General features: G+C 40.0%; 1 protein-coding gene across 5 annotated transcripts in view; it reads left to right on the top strand.

Annotated features, from left to right (window-relative positions):
- tspan4a (tetraspanin 4a) overlaps window positions 1-16932 on the top strand; it is a 117303-nt gene that overhangs the window by 23522 nt on the left and 76849 nt on the right. For 3 of the 5 annotated variants that reach the window (XM_035682065.1, XM_035682066.1, XM_035682064.1), the window contains exon 2: window positions 3392-3471. In XM_035682065.1, coding sequence (XP_035537958.1) covers window positions 3409-3471 — 63 coding nt within the window. In that variant the 5' untranslated portion in view covers window positions 3392-3408. The other 2 variants (XM_035682063.1, XM_035682060.1) reach the window with 2 other exon arrangements.

Below are 16932 nucleotides of genomic sequence, written 5' to 3'. Positions count from 1 at the left end.
TGAGTGTGTGTGTGTGTAAGACTTTGGGCTAGAGTTGTGATTGTGTGGCGGAATATGTGTTAATTAAATTAACTTAATGGACAACATGAATGACTTTTGCAGTGTCACACTATGTTAATGACAAACCACTTACAGACATATAATGAACTTCCTGGATTCATTCCAGTCTGTATATTTCAAAAAAGTAAAAGCAGATCGTGGCAATTACTGACATAGCTGACACATAAGTGGAATCAACCACACGTTGTGTAGATAAGACATATTTTCTTTAGGTATTGTGATTCCACAATATGGATCATGTATGAATAAGTACGCTCAGTATGGGAGGCAGATATCTTTGTTTACATTGGTAGAGAGAAAAGTATTTAGCTCTTTCTAGTAAAACCTTTATTAGTTAAACATCCACTACTGACACTTTGCTTTATTGTATCATTTGAACTGTGTATCACTGAAACAGACTTAGCGAAAAAACCATGGCATACACAGGCATTTCCACACTTTTTTGACTTTTTTGGTTGTACAAGATGTATGCAGAGGTGGCATGAAGTATGTGTCTCAACTTCCCAGTCATTCCCAATTTATGCAATTCAAATACTGTTTATAGCCCCCAGTATGCAGGACATATTTGAATACACTAGGCAAACATAAGCATTTAAAATTAGCATAAAGTGGGCATGTCTGCAAGAGGGAGACTTGTGGGTAACTTCTTGTGGGACTTGTGGGTGGCCAATCAGATTTCAGGCCCTCCCTCTGGAAACACTCCTTGATGTACATACAAAGCATGTGATTTAAACATCCAATGAAACCTTGCTTCACTGAGGAGATGAAAAAAGGTGGCACATAAAAAAAGATCAGGAGCTATGAGACTGTAACCTTCAAATTAAGACATGAAACAAACATAAATGCAATATTTCCATCAGCTGCGTATACTCTTTACAATAATGTCAGTCAGTCAGTAAGTCACATTCACTTTCCTAGGCCTCCGCCCCCGTGGTCTGACAAAAATACACACAGGAGACAAACAGAAAGCCATTAAATACTTGATGCAGTCATGAATGAAGTCAGTACCTTTACAGCTTTGAAACATCCCTGTGGACTCATCAAGTTACTGACCCAGATGGCTACCAGGTTGCGGAGAGCATGCAGTTATTTTGTGTGAATGTCAGCAGCAGTGTGAGCTTCCTAGTACATTCGTACAGAAACACACTTTAGGTGAGTTGTTTTTTGTGTGGAAATCTGTGCCAAGTGTGGCTACACGAATACTGTATGACCCAAGTCCAGGTCCAGAGGGAGAGAAGAACATGACTGAAGCCAAGTGTGCAGAGAGCAGCCTGGGTTGTGCGCAAGAACAACCTCTGCATGTGGAATGAGTTCCAGGCAGGAGACAGAGAGGAGAGGAGGAGGAAGCACTAGCACAAGTGCAGCAGGCTTCTTAGCACTGGTATGTTAACAACACACCAGGTTTTGTGTGTGTCTGTGTGTGCACATACGTCGTATGTGTGTGTGTGTGTGTGTGTGTGTGCATGTGTGAGTGGTATCTGGTAGATGGTAGGGCATGATTGGCAAGTGCACGAGGGAGGATGGGGCCGCAAGACACTGATTGGTTGTGCTCCCTCGTAGGGTGTGGCCAGAATATGAATGACTGCCTCTGCCTTTCGCGCTGCCAGGTTTTGGGGACAGTTACTGAGGAGGGATAGGGTGTTTGAGATTGCGCGTGCAGAGGGGAGAGCATCGGAGCTTGTGAGAGAAGGGAGGAAAGAAAAGGGGAGGGGGTTATAGAGAGAGAAAGAGAACAGGAGCGTGTGAAGAGAGGGAGGGAGCTTCAGGCAGCGAGGCTGGACTACCGCTCAAACACTGCAGTCTTTCTTTTGCTTCTCTGAGGAAACTGTCTTTCTCTTCTCCCTGCTCATCTCTCCTTATTGCTCCTTCTTCTATTGCTGCTTGGCCATGACCCTGGTGGACACCTTGATCTCCTTGCCCACCTAGAGAAGAGGATAGAAATGCTGTAGCGGAGGAGGGGGAGACGAGAAGAGGGGACACCGCACACTTTGCTTCACTGATGAGAGTCTGGAAATTAATTAACCGCCGTCAGCACAGAAGGGGGAGCGCACAGAGGGGCTCAGAGTGAGGTGCAGGAAGAGAATAAGAGGGAGTTGAGGAGGGCGAATTGCTAGATGTTTGAAGAGCAGGTTGTGGAAAGAGGCAGAGTAACCCCTGGACACTTTTAGAGACGAAAGGGACAAGTTAGAGAAGACGCAAGAAGCGAGGGGTATTTGGGCAAGGGGAGAATTCAAAAGGGATACTAATTCAAGAAACCAAAGAAGGTCCACTCACATGCGTTATTCATCCTTTCATGCTTCTTTTTAACCTTACTATCATATTCTTAACCACATCCTTCCGTCTTAGCTCATTTTTTTTGCATGTCAGCAAAAGCACATCGACAGCCACAACCACATGCTGAACACTCAGCCACCACTTAGACCTCTCATTCTCAGTGGATGTGTGATCTGTTACTGAGTAAAAGAAGTTGATTGGCTGAAGCAGGGCTGCCATTACCTCTGAGCCGAGAGCACCTGCTCAGGAATTTCTCATGAGACCAGGTAGGACGTTTCTGGATCATTTTGCCAACCCAAAGCTGCTCGAGAGGTTGAGTCAAAGCCCTTCAGACGTTTCCCTGATTGAACTGTTACGAGATGAAACTGCAGACCAGTTTATCTCTCGTAGCATGACACCTGCGTTTGAGTGATTACAGAGAGGATGTGCAGATGTGTGTGTGTGTGTTGGGATTATGTCCTAAATACACAGAATTACACAGGTGTTGTGGCAGGATTATGCAAAGTCTCCAGCTGAATATAGTGGCACTATAGGATTAAAGAGAGGAACTCCAGTCAAGTGAATGACAGCACATTATCTTTTACAGATTAACTCAGCTCAAGTGTGATCACACTTGGGGTATAATTAATTCATCCATTCTAGGGTTTGATAGGGGTCATAATTATTTGGAGCTAAACTGGGGATAGGTTTAAACATTGCTGACAATCCGTCTCTCAGCCCTCAGTGGAATAACCTCTGGTCCCTCATTGTGGACTTTGTTCAGACCTGAAGTACACAGACTATTAAAGACTCTTAAAGGCTCATTCAGCTTCCATAATGAGACGATCGAGCACAGATGAGACTCCGTACCGGCGCAGTCCATCTCTGGACAGCAAGCCCGACACGCCACCATTCACTTCTGGGTTTCACCGCTTCAGTGGGGAGTTTGAGTACAAGCGGCCACCGTTTGCGTTTGGCTTTCACACGACAAAGGGGCCGCAGACGTCCAAGGGGCGCTATGCCCAGGGGAAGAAGTATGTGGTGTTTTACCTGGACCTCTCCTTCATATTCCTCCTAGAACTGCGGCGCTGCAGGATGGCCGAGGGTTGCATGATGGCCCTGCGATATGGAATGGTCTTCTTCAACCTCCTTTTCTGGGTGAGTCCTTTATCTTAAATCTTCTTATCTCTGAGTGTATGTGGGTTTTAGGGGGATGTTTGTTTAGCAGGAAGTAGTGCTGGCTTTTTTGACTTCTGATACTCATATTTTTCTTATCTTGTTTAGAGGAAGCTCTGATATGTGTGCCTGTGCAACCAGAGTGATGTGAGAGGAGTGAGGAGGGGGGAGTGTGAGAAAGAGACAGATCATGCATTTAGATCATGTGTACAAAGCCCACTGTGTGGGTGAGCTGAGCTTTTTCTGTTGCCTATACAGTACTTTAAGTGTGGGTGTACTCTGCATTGTTTGCTGTGCTAAGATTTGGCATATTTTGAGCATTGTGTGTACACTAGTTAATCACAGTGTTACTGTTGTGCTGTAATTCACCTACTTCTGCTTCACCCTCCTCCTTGCACATCAACGCCTCTCAGCCCATCAAAGCATCTGCTGTCAATCTGCTCTATCTGGACGATCGTATCTATTTGCCGCGGGGACGTTCGAGCTTCGGTGTCTGTCTGCCTCTGTCAATCCCACTCCGATTGCCCCACAACAGATCACTTTCATTTGCACAGTGAAGCCTGTCATGCTCCACAGCTGCGCTTCACATTTATAGATCTAGATCTGTGCTTCATCTGTGGTTTTTTGGCACTGACTGCGTTTGTGCAAACCGTTGCAACTTGTCACAGAGTTTTGAAGGGATGCTGGTGTCCGTGGTTACCTTGCTGGGATTACTTTGATTTCACACTTGTGTTCTTATTGGTAATGGAATCAGATGAAGCCTTGAACTATGAAATGCAATCTAGCTTCCAAGATGCAATCTCCCTCGGGGGAATGATGACCTCTTCACCTCCACATTTTCTGTCAGCTATAAACCGCTGTCAAAGAGGGGTTGCAGTGTTTGTTATTAGCGCACTCTGTCTGTGTATGTATGTGTGTGTATTGCCGCTGGGGATAAATAATGACCACATGACCATAACCAGCCTTCTCCTGAGAAGCCAATCGTGTTATGATCCTCCAGGTTAAAAGCATTGGAGCTCTTCCAATATAAAGCCTGTCTTTGAAAATAACACATCTGAGTCTTCGTGGCAGCTGATGGTTGATGTCAGACCTCACTGTCACCACCATTCCAGTGACAATTTACACGCTGTGTCGAGTGGTTCATCCAAAGCCCAGTTTCAGTCAGAATGCAGACCTTTAAGAGGGAGACTTCATAGGTGTGTGAATGTGACCTCAATATTCTACAGCAGAGAAGAGGGGATGGCGGCTCTTGGGACTGCCAGTCAACACCGATTATGAAAACTGACCCAATCAAAATGTGTTTCATCTTTACTTTCACTTTCAGAGTGACACTGCAAATGACAGAGTACTGTGTGAAAAAGAGGAGCACAGTAGGCCCTCCCATTAAAAACAACTCTCACTTAGATTATTAAATTATATTATTCAGTGAGACTGACTCAGCATTATGCAGCACTAAGCAGGTTTTATTATTGAACTTAGTATGAGCTGATTTTTTAGAAATGTGAAGTGAGTGGTTGGTCAGAGTTCATCAAGACAGTGTTGTATTTGGACTTTGACAGAAACAGATTTTGTATAATTTCTTTACATTCACACACTTTAGATTAGTCACATATGGCTCTTGCACATTTGAACACCTTTTTAAATTCAAGTGAGCTGGAGAAGCATGCTATAAAAGGGGTATAACTTTTAGGACAGTGTTGATTATTGTTCTATACAGTAATACCTGCCCTGGCTAAAAACAACCTAAATCTGAGACTCAGATAGTGGCCTTGCAAATGACAAATTGGTCTGGTTGGAAAATCACCTGTTTACGTATGATTATTGCTAATATCACAAAATGTACTACCATGAAACTGAAAGTGTGTGTTCTCGGTGGGTACACCGTGCATGAAAATAATAATGTTCCATTTTGAAAACATCTCACAGGATTACTAGGTCTACTAAGATCAATTCTCTGCTTATTTTTTAATGGACATAGATCACGCTTCCATGATCCATTGATTCTACTCTACTTGCTAGACTATAAAGTTTAAAATATATTTAGCCCATTTCTCCAGTGATAATATCCGTAAGAAGAGGTAAAACAACAAGCAACAAGGACAAAATGAGGACACACAGGCAGGAAAACACATTTTACACGAGATGGAGATCATGACACAACCCTAGTTTGGATCAGGACTGCCTTAACAAATGATGGCTCCATATTGGTGGGAAGCAATTTATTCTGGCATTCAGTGTTCACAAAGCTCTGTATCAGGTGAAAGGACAAATCGAGTCTAGACAATTAAGTTTAGTTGTTAGTAATTAGATTAATGATTTGATTAATCAGATAGTCAAACAACAACTATTTGGATAATTACTTCATTTTTAAATATTATCATTATGTCATTGTGAATGGAACATCTTTACTGTTGGTTGAACACATCAAAAAGTTTGGTACATCATCTTGGTATATGGGTAGATGATGATTCATCAATTAATCGAAACAATAATAGACAAATTCACTAATATTGATAACAACTCTTAGTTGCAGCAGTATCAATGTAAAACCTAAGATAACTTGTTCCTCGCTTGTGGACTGGATCCTGCTCAGCACCATTATGCCAATTGCTGCCAGAAGAGTGGCAATGTTGCCAAAAGATGTATTGCAACAATACTAATGAATTTATGAGTATTGCAGCATTGTTAACACATGCTTGTCAACAGAGTGAAATTCCTGAAATATCACTTCCCTTTTGCTGTGTTTGTATTTTAGAAATTCACTTGATACAGAGCTTTATGAACGTTAAAGGCCAGAATTTATTCGATAGCCATCCAGGACTGTGACATGCACTGCAGTATGATTGTCCAGTTTTTTGACACAAGACCAAAAAGTCCTCTGTCGTGCAAGAAGATAAGGGTCGCTCCAGAGGCGGCAACAGAAAAAAACTGAAGAACTGGGTAGTTATAGTATGTGCAGTGACAGCTTTGGCTGAAATGACAAAAAAAACCTTGACAGGAAAATATAAAGATAAAGACAGCACAGTACAGGGATGACTTTTTAACTGACAGATGATCTCTGTGAATTGCAGAGCAAAAATAAATACGCCATGGCAACGAGTTCGCACCAAAGACATCAATATATAAATAAGAAAATCTCACCAGTTATCACTATAACCAGTGACTTAACCCACTGGCAGTGAAACCTTCTTTTGAAACACATGTAAATACCAACCACACCAGGAGAGCAGCATCAACGACAACAATAATCAAAAGCAGAATCAGTCTGTCTGCCATGTTCACTAAGTGTACATGAAGTTATTATTACTGACAACTAGATCAGAAGGTGACTGCACACATTCAGAGAAAATCTTATAGTGTTAATACGTCTGTCGATTTATATAAACCTCAACTTACATCTACACAATTTTGTTGTGCAGGTGGAGGAACAATTCGACTCCACATGCTGTGTGGGAAGCTGTTGTGACACATGTGACATACTATATATACCAGTCTGCGTATATACAGTACATCTTGTTTCAAATATTAAAATATTTTGCACTGGAAAGTTTGTATCTGAACTGAGCTGATGTTTGGATTCAGGAGCAGCTACAGTGGATTGCAGTAACAACCCAGGGTCATGGCAAATAAAAAAATCAAAACATCAATAGAAGCTACTTGTCTGCTATCCATCTGTATTTGTAGTATGTTCCAAACGCTCATATTTTTTAGCAAAATACAAAAAAACTAGCTGTTTGTCTGTTTAGCGTCAAAACTATGTTTGCTTAAATTGGATCGTGAATAATGTCATTGACGGAGTAACCCCAAACTGAATGAAATCCTTGTGGAGGTTGAACTGTCTCCCAGTGGAATGTCTCAGGTCAGATAGGTGCTCGGTGTGTTTAGGTTTGAAGACAGACCTCCTTGCTCTGTTTCCTTTCAGCTTGGCATCACGCAGCTCCCTCGTGGTGGGCAGCAAACTGCCAATCACCCGTGCTGTGTTGCCCTGAGAGCGGCAGGAGGTGGAGGAGAACCAAATGGTGGTAGAAGAGGTCAGGATGCTTTTTGTTATTGTGGCTTGTAAAATAAGACCAGAAGAAGATATGAAACTCTGACCTTCCTTCGATGGGATTTCTTAATAGAATGTGATATTTTTGTTTCCTTTTCAGCATCAGTTTGACAGCAGCTGTTTTAGCTAACACCTTTCTCTCTGGGTGGGGAGGTGCCAATTATCTCCTACCTCCCAAACCCTGCAGTTAAATACAAACCAGTTGGTACAAAGTAATAAAACAAATTTACTGAAGAATTAGAGAAGAAATTAAAATCTGAACAAACAAAATGGATCTTTCACCATGCATTTTCTTGTCAAAAGATGCCATAAAAATGGGCAAAAAAGAACACTAGACCAAAAAATAATGAAAACTTTTGTTTTATTTCTTCGGCCAATTACTTACAGGCTCCTCTATTATTTTTATTTCATGTTTGCTGAAGTAGAATGTTTTTATGGATTTTACAAAACATGTATTATCCATCATGTGGGATAGTTTTATTTTTGGGATGCTACTTGCATTTCTTGTTGGCTACTTCATTTTTCCCCTCTCTGACTGAGTGATTCCATCAATTAATCGTTTGCTCAGTGTCGCATATAAAGCATCAAATACCAGACTACATTTCAAACCCACTTCTGGGTGGAACTAGGTTCATCACTGTACAACAAAATACCATCTGGCAAATATCTATGTATATTTCTGTAGAGTGAACAACACTGTTTCAGTCGATGATTAGAAATTGGGGGAAAACCGAGTTTTAGTTGAAAAAACTTGTACTTTCAGTCAGCAAACAGTCTCCAGTCACAGCAGCCAGACGTGTCAGGATTTTCAGGGACAAACTGACTGCTCATGTTGGTGTCAGTGATTAATTTGCTCCCAAGGCAACTGCAAGAGGTCAAGAAGTCAAACTGTGATGGGTTAGTAAGAACGGGTGTTATGATTGAGGTCAGTGCTGCTGGTCTGCAGCTACCGAAGGAGCCGAGATGATGGGAAGAAGTGCATATGACAGAATCTGCTGGAGCGAACTTACTGGTGTCCTGCTCCAGTAGGGACTCCGCAGCTTTACTGATGTTTTTCTGCAGGTTTAATCTCAATAATAACTTTAAGAAAAACTTTCCTAAACTTGGCAAAATCTGTATTAAGCTTTAAATCACTCCTGAAGACTAAACACTTGTGAAACACTTTTGAGGTAAGGCACATCGTTTTAGTTTTGTTTTATTTTTTTATAATGGAAGAAATTAAATAAACACTGGCTCTAGATAGAGCCTTTGGTTTTTGGGGGGTTTTGTGGCCAGTTTCTCCTACATGCCTGGAAGACGTTTTCAGTTGGTCGCTGCTATCAGGCACTGAATTCCTTAAGAGCTCCCAGGGTTTTTTTTTGTTTTGTTTAAGGAGCAGATTGGATTTAAACCTAGTTTTACTTGATTGTGTCCCCAAGCATCCAAGTTATGTTCCCTCCAGCAGACACTTATCACCTTTATTTACATTAAACAAGATCCTCTTGCAGCTTTGACAGCTCACACAATGCTTCTGTTAAAAGTAAGGGAAAAGAAAATGGGGAGGAAACACAAATTGAAGTGTTAATTATGCATCGCTGTAAATAAGTTTGAAAAAAAACAATTAAACTGCTTTGTGTTTGTGCTGCAAAGAGTATTTTTAAAATCAGATTTTCACCTGGAACAGTGTATTTTTATTTGATTCGCACATAATAAATAATAAACCACACATCGCCTTATACAAGATTATTGTTTAGTAGTAAGTAATAGATACAGTTGTGTAATCACAGTTATTATTATACATGTTTTCTTGAGTCTTTTAGTTTCTGTCAGAAACAAAAATGTGACACAAAGCCATTACTCAGTCTGAATTTTGATTTCATGCTTCCATGTCATTAAAAGGTGCATCAACTTGCAGATTGTCATGGAAACGAGTCTATTTCAAAGCACTGCATGAAAACGAATGACAAGGTGTGCGTTTGTTTGTGTGTGTGCTCACATACTATATGTCAGTAATTTGTTACAAATAAAGTCAACAGCAGCTAAAACGTCTCGCTCAAATTGGAATCCAATGACTCTTCTCTCACTCTGGGCTACAGTCAGATACTCATGTGTTAATTCCCATTACTGTAAGTGTGTGAAATAAGCTCAGCACTCTGACCTCATACATCAACGTCTGTGTGGGTGAGAGCAGTCCGGGTATCACTTCTTCCCAGACAAAGCGTTAAAAAAATGAAATAAAATGAAAAGGGAGAGACAGATTTGTGCGCTCCAGGACAAATGCTGATTATCCCCTAAATGTAGCAGCAATGACTCCACCATAAAATTGCAACAGTGGGCAACTGAAAAAATATGCGACGATGCACAACACTAATCGTCTGCAGCGGAAACCACCACAGAGCTGGAAAAAGTGCCCCACAGCTACAAAATACCAAAAATAAGACTTCTCGTTTACAGACACTTTTTAATTAATCTTGTTAGCACAAACGTGGCTTTTCCACACTGCGGGGGGATGAAACCAATGTAACAGCGGGTGAAGCTGGGACAGAGAGTAGAAGATAGGAAGACAGCATGCAGAAGGAAGAGACTGAAGACTTGTCCTCTGAAGTTGTGTTTACTTGTCATCGTAATGTAGGTCAGAGCCCAACGGAGGATCCATGGATTTCCAGAGTTGTGAATGGGTTGCATCTGTCTCCACTGATTAAGCCAGATCAATAGAAATTGCCTTTCTACTGATTTGAGATCTGTCAGCACCGCCCCGCCCAACCCCTGCCACCACACAGTCCATCGATTCGCAGCAGGACCAGGGGACGTGCACAGCATGAGTGGTCCTGATAATAGGCCTGCAGTTTGCATTTGCTGAGTTTGGCATGTTTGTGCACTAAGCTCACAGGCAACACTGTCACACCCACATTCGATAGTGGGGAAACTTCAAGAAATAGGAACAGAGAGGGGACACTGGGGATTTCATATTTTCTTCTCTTTTCTATAAACCATTTTTATGTTGTTGTTACGTCAGTTTTCAGATCTGTCATGTTAGTGCAGTAGGTAGAGCTGGGATACATAGTTAGTGCTGAATAAATTATAGTATTGGCAATTAAATATATCCTAAATACAGTCACAAGTTTATTTTCTGACAGATTTTGTTGAAAATACCCTATTATAATCTTTGCTGGGTTTTTGTTGGCTCAAGCAGAGGCTTAGGTGGTGCCTCAGTGAGGCTGCTCTGGCTTTATCATCGCTGCCAGTTTAATACTCAAACTCCTTTGATTCCAGTCTTCAGCTTTTATAGACACCAGATTTTGGCATTCCCATAACACTGACCTACTTGAGGCATTCTTTAGCTTTTTAAAATCCAATTTTGTTCATGTTTCCATGGTTATGAAAAGCAACAGCCACATGAATTTCTCAGTATGATGTCATGACTTCATTTGTTATCACCAGTTATATTTATAAGTGAGCTGTGAACAGTTTTATTTTCTTATGTTGTGAAAGGATTGGCACTGTTTTAGACTCAATCAGTCATCATAAATTAGACATGTTTTTCCTTTGATCTCTTAAGGTTATAATAATAGCAGATAATACATTTGACTGAACTGCAATATATAAAGGCAAAACGTGGACAAATATTGTGCCTTGTGATGTGTAGAAAAACATACAAATAAAATAAAATCAGTGAAAAAAGGTGACATTTCAGATAAAATTGCTTTTGTTTTCATCTTTTGAGGCCATAGGGGTTTTCATTCTATTATTTTAAAGTTGACTGAGAAATTCATGTCAAGGCATTCAGAAAAGGATCTTGATAGAAAAAAGTATGTCAGTAACCAGACTCCACTCCGTTTATAAACCTGATACAAAGCTGATTTCGGGTCGGTTTTGGCTATATTGTTTTTCTCCTACCTCTTTCCCTGGACACTCCAACATAACTTCGACTTTGTGTCGACTCACTTTTCAAGAGCTGAACATCGTTGCAGACTTTATTGATGTAACTGATGACTTGTGCCCTTTGTCTGCTGCCAACTTACCTCACATCACAAACCATTCTAATTGCCCTTTCAAAAAGCTTCCTTTTAAATACATTTCCACAGGTTATTGAAAAACGCTTAAAAAATGTCCTTAGACAATTTTATAATAATAAAACTCCCTGTACTCAAACCTATGGCAAACACATTAATATCTATGCTTCAGAGACTTGGGTACATGCAAATGTACAAACTATTGTAGTATCTAGCCCGGTGGATTTAACTAAATGGCACATAACATGTTAATTCTGTGTTTCCTGTCTTTATGCTAAGCTAAGCTAACCAGCTGCTGGGTGTAGCATCATATTTACCATATAGGCGTGAGAGTGGTATCAATTTAATCATCTAACTCAGCAAGAAAGCAGCTAAGTATATTTACTAAATGTTGAACTATTGCTCTAAATCATCAGGGATCTGGGATATATAATAAAAATAGCAATTCAATTATTTTCACAAAAATGTATTTCATTTGATATGAAATAATGGTAAAGGTCAAAAGTGCCGGCAAATGTGAGCAAACGGTTGATAAGAACAGAGGAGAGCAGGGTTCATTTGTTGTTTGTCTGCGAACAACAAAGATAATATGAAATTATGATATAAAATGTATGTAATAATGGAAATATTTTCATAAGATTGCACTTTTCCTGTTGTACTTCAACAGTAAATTGGCCCTCCTATGAGATGACAATACCACCAGTGGCCCCAAGCCAATTTGAGTTTGAGACCCCTCGTCTATGGCTGCCCTTCATGTTTACAACTACTTTGTAGAACCATAATACCATCACTCTTCACATAATGTGCTCCATAACAGTAAACATGTTTTTGTTTTTTTCCACTGAATCACACAGTTAAGAGTAGAGAAGAGCTCTCACTTTTCTGCAACACTTTTTCCAGATTAGCCCGGGGACTGAGTGGAAGTACTTAGTGAAGGATGTGCTCACTATTTTGGCATTTTTCTGACACTGAAGTATTTCCCCCACTGCATCGGTCAGGCATGACCACAGTGAGACTGCTCTCTGTACACAGATGGCCTTGTTTTCAACGAAGGACATCACTTCAAACTAGTATAAATATATGTTTAAAATAATAATAATAATAATAATAATACTGCATTTAATAAGAAAAAGTCAAGCCAATATTTTAGGAAATACTTGCTGAACTTCAAAAGGTCTCTGCAAGCAAGTCTGCTAAAATTAATAAGTATCGAGTAATCACAGTTGACAGGTCTGAATCCTTTTAAAATATTCATATAGGACACTTGAGGGCTGGATGTGTCAAAGCAATGTGCAGCACAATGTTAAAACAGCATCTAGCTGCAGTGTTTTGATTTGTTTTTTTTTTGTCTTATACTGTAAAGGTGGGTCGTTTCTCTTTTTTAGGTCACTATGAACGGATTAAGATGTCACATGGCAGACGTGGTATATGAGCATCGGCCCACGCGGGCCAGTTGGGAAATACACTGATTTGAATAATCTTCCATTTAAGTGAGATTTACTCAGAGTCAAGTGGCTGCCAGTATAAACCCACTGATTCCACTTAGTGTGTTACTCAGCTGACCATGGATAGTCGCTCGGGGCAGAAATGAAAGGTAGAGGGGGTTTCACTGAAACAGCTTGAAAATTGAGACTGCAGAAGGTGTTGTGTAAGGATGTATCTAAGATGTGCATATGGAGAGATTTTCTGTGTTAGTACAGTCGGTTATTAACCCTCACATGAGCAAGAGACCTCTTGTTGGTCTGTCTCATTACAGATGGAGACCAGATGGAAGCAGCGAGCTCTAACACCCCACCAACTCAGCTGACGCAGGGAGGAAAAAAGCAGCTCGATACACCTAATTGACAGTGTGGTTTCATGAAAGGAGCTTTAGTTTAGGGTGCAGTGGAGTCCCAAGTGGAATGCATAAGCAGCAAACTGACACTGATCAGAGCTGAGCGGATCCTGCTGCGGCGACTGAGGAACAAAACTTCTTGTTCTGTCATACAAATAAAAACAAAGTCAATGTTAATTATCAGCAGCACTCAGGGCATGGTGAAAAAAAATACCTCAAGAATCCTTTTCTTGCTTGAAGAACAATCAAAAAGAAGCTCCTTTTACAGTTTAACTCATCTGTGATTATTTCAAAAGACGTGCCATATTCTCAGTGAGACATTTTCAGGAAGAATCAGAAAAGATATGAGAATGGAGGGGGCGGGTACAAATCTTCAGTAACAAGTCATTTAGCCCAGGAACAAGCAGTAGTGTAAAAGTAATGTCAATTTGAGGAGAGAGAATTTCTTTTTGATATGTGGTCTCTCTCTCTCTCTCTCGTCTCTCTCTCTCTCACCTCTCCTCTCTCTCATTTCTTCCTTCTCTCTCATCCTTTTCAAGAGTGCACTTTCTATTGATATCTCTCCTTTCCTTTCCATGTTTTTCTGCCTCACGTCTGTGGAGAAGCTTTGTGCTCTCCATATCTGCTCCAGGAAATGGTTCTGCTGTTTCAGGCGTATTCAGTGTAAGATAAAGCAGGGCAAGTCAAACTTTTATATAGTACATTTCATGCATGAAGAAAACACAATGTGCTTCACAAAAAAACATTTAAAATGCATAAGAATTGGAAGAAAATTGTTTAAAAAGAATAAAAGAAGAAAAGGGCACAGATAGGCTTTAAAGAATAAAAGAGGAAAATGATTTTTCCTTTCATTTTCACAGTAAGTCGCTTCTAAATCCTAACTTTTTGGTTTTGCCACATATATATTCTACATCCACCTGATCCAGTACTTCATTGAAGTCATATCAAACATACATTAAGTGAACTATTGGATTGCAGGATGATGTTTCTTTGATTGGTTTGCAACATACAAAATAAATAACATACCTAGGAAAAACAATGAATAGACAATCATGGGCACGGTCCGCACATGGCAGAGCAATTATAATAAACAGTACACAATGCTATACAGCACTGTCCTGCAGTGCTTATAAAAGTACAAAGATTCAATATGAGAGGTTATGAGTGCAAAAAAGATGCAATACAGCACACAAGAACACACAATAGGTTTTACTATTCTAATCATGATTGACAATCATTATGCTTCAGTGATTAAAGGAATACCCCAGTGATTCAGGACTGCACAGCCATAAAGTTGGGAAACTCACAAGAGACAAATGAAGAACATGGGCAAGATCAAAGCAGCCAACCCTGTCCCTTAGAAATATGTTGTTTATTATAAGTTGCAACAGCGAATATGTTTTGCAAGAAACATAATGACACAAAATAATGTTTATATAATAACAACATAATAATAACATCATTTAATGAACCTCTGTTGTTGGTACTGAATTATGTTAACACGAGGATTGAGCGAGTAGAATCCGGTACAGATAATTTACATTTAAGATGTGTCAGTAAATATAACAACTTTCATATATTTATTTTTTAAAACTTGCTCTGTAAATAGTTATTTTACTCATGTGATCAACAATAATGCTCTGAAGTCACTTCTGAGGCTGTTCGGTTTTTAATAAATATAGCAACTTCTGATCAACCTGTATCAATTTTAGGCTTAAATAACAACCTGGTTAGCACCACCCCTTCAAACCAGACACAGGATTCAGAATGCAAACCCTAGTCTCTGGTGTCAATGTTTGTGCACTTTCCTGCAACTTTACAAAACAAAACAAACACAATTATAATGCTTCATCCACAGGAAAAAAAAACCATTGCCAATAAAAATTCTCTACTGAGTGATTAAGTTTCTGTCAGAATGATTTGGAAACACAAATGTAATCTTTGAAGCAGCAAAGGCCGATATATGCGCAACCAATAATGTAATATCTTTAAACTGTCTCTAACTGGTAAAGCCTACATCTTTCAAACTCCAACTCCACAGGCTTTCTGTCACATATTTCTGATCTCCAAGCCCCAAAATAACCCCTGATGACATTTCTAGGATTAATTTCTTAGACATGACAAAACTGCTCCAGAGCAACAAAAGACATTATACAACAGTTTTTCACAGGCTGAGTTGTATTCCCAGTGTCAAGTATACTGGCCTTTATGTGTAAAAAAAGCCCCATTTAAATAAACAATGCCAGTATAGAAGCAATCAATAGTTCTACACAAGCCTGTGAATCCACTTAAAAGACACCAAACAAGAGAAAATAGCAAGACAACAAAGTGCCATATGTATGTAGAGGTGGTGTGATTTCTAGCAATGAGTCAGTGTTGTCAGTAAACTGTGTAAACCAACTTCTTCCTCATACAGAGTAAGTTTGGCACTGACACAGCACACGCCCCCACATCAACTAAACCACTTTTAGATGATCAAATCAGAAGCTTCTTCTCACTACACTTGCACACATATGACCTTCCCATCACTTCCTTAATGGAGTCCACGGCGCTGTAATCTGGTATGTCATGGCTAATCACACAACCATGCGTTTTTCCTGTCAGTAGTGCTGTCTGAAACCAGTTTCACCACCGTCAAGAGCATGGATCAGTTTAATTAGATTATGCCACCACTTTGTAATTACGCCCAACACCTGCTTGCCACTGTCATGCTCCTTCAAAATCACAGTGTGGAGAAAATGTGATACATTCTCATTTGCATGCATGTACAATTTTATTTCCTGGTCAAAATCAGCTGCGTGACTGGATATAGCTGGTTATTCCTGAGTATAAAGTGTTTGTTATTCTGTGGGTTTCAATCTGCACAAATAAAAGCCTTTCAAAATAAAACTCTTCCAAAGGAGATATTTTAGACCTTGAGGTGTTCAAAACTGCTTTTCACCGTGCCTCCACTTGTGTGACTTTTTTCAATGAAGTAGCCGACACACATTTCAATGCCATATTCTTCCTTTTGTTTATGCTTCAAGTTCTGGCTTTCCTTTAAAAAAGTATGGTGAATATTCAGAGAAATTCGCTGCTTTCTCGACCACAGATGTTTCCCCTTTTTAATAATCAAGTCTCTGTAAGTGTTGCAAACTTCAGGTGCTCATGTTGTTGGTTTTCATCTCAGCTTTATGTCTGCAAACTGTCAATCAAACAATTAAAAAAAAATCACTTTATAGGACTCTAAGTTTTAGTTATAATTCACAAGGAACAACTCTGCTGACTATCCTTTGCATGCTCTGTTAGACCTCCATTCACATGCAAACACATTCATTCGCATTCTCTTGTGACTCCTCGGTACAACACACACATACACAAATATTTACACCCTCATACATTAACAACAGTGAGTGGCTGCATAGATGAGGCCCTGCTCTTTCAGCAGGCTGTAAAAATAGAGGCTTTTATTAACACTGATAAAAATTCCATCTTCTTATCGACAGGGGAAACGGAGAAGGGCGGGAGAGTTTTGCTGCAGCACTGCTTAGAATAAGGATGCCGCTGGGCAGAGAGAGAGAGACAGAGAG

The sequence above is a fragment of the Morone saxatilis genome, unplaced genomic scaffold (assembly GCF_004916995.1).
Source record: "Morone saxatilis isolate NCDOM2014 unplaced genomic scaffold, NCSU_SB_2.0 Contig11, whole genome shotgun sequence".
Lineage (NCBI taxonomy): Eukaryota > Metazoa > Chordata > Actinopteri > Moronidae > Morone > Morone saxatilis.
The sequence above is the reverse complement of the archived record's forward strand: the minus strand, read 5'-3'. Positions and strand labels throughout refer to the sequence as shown.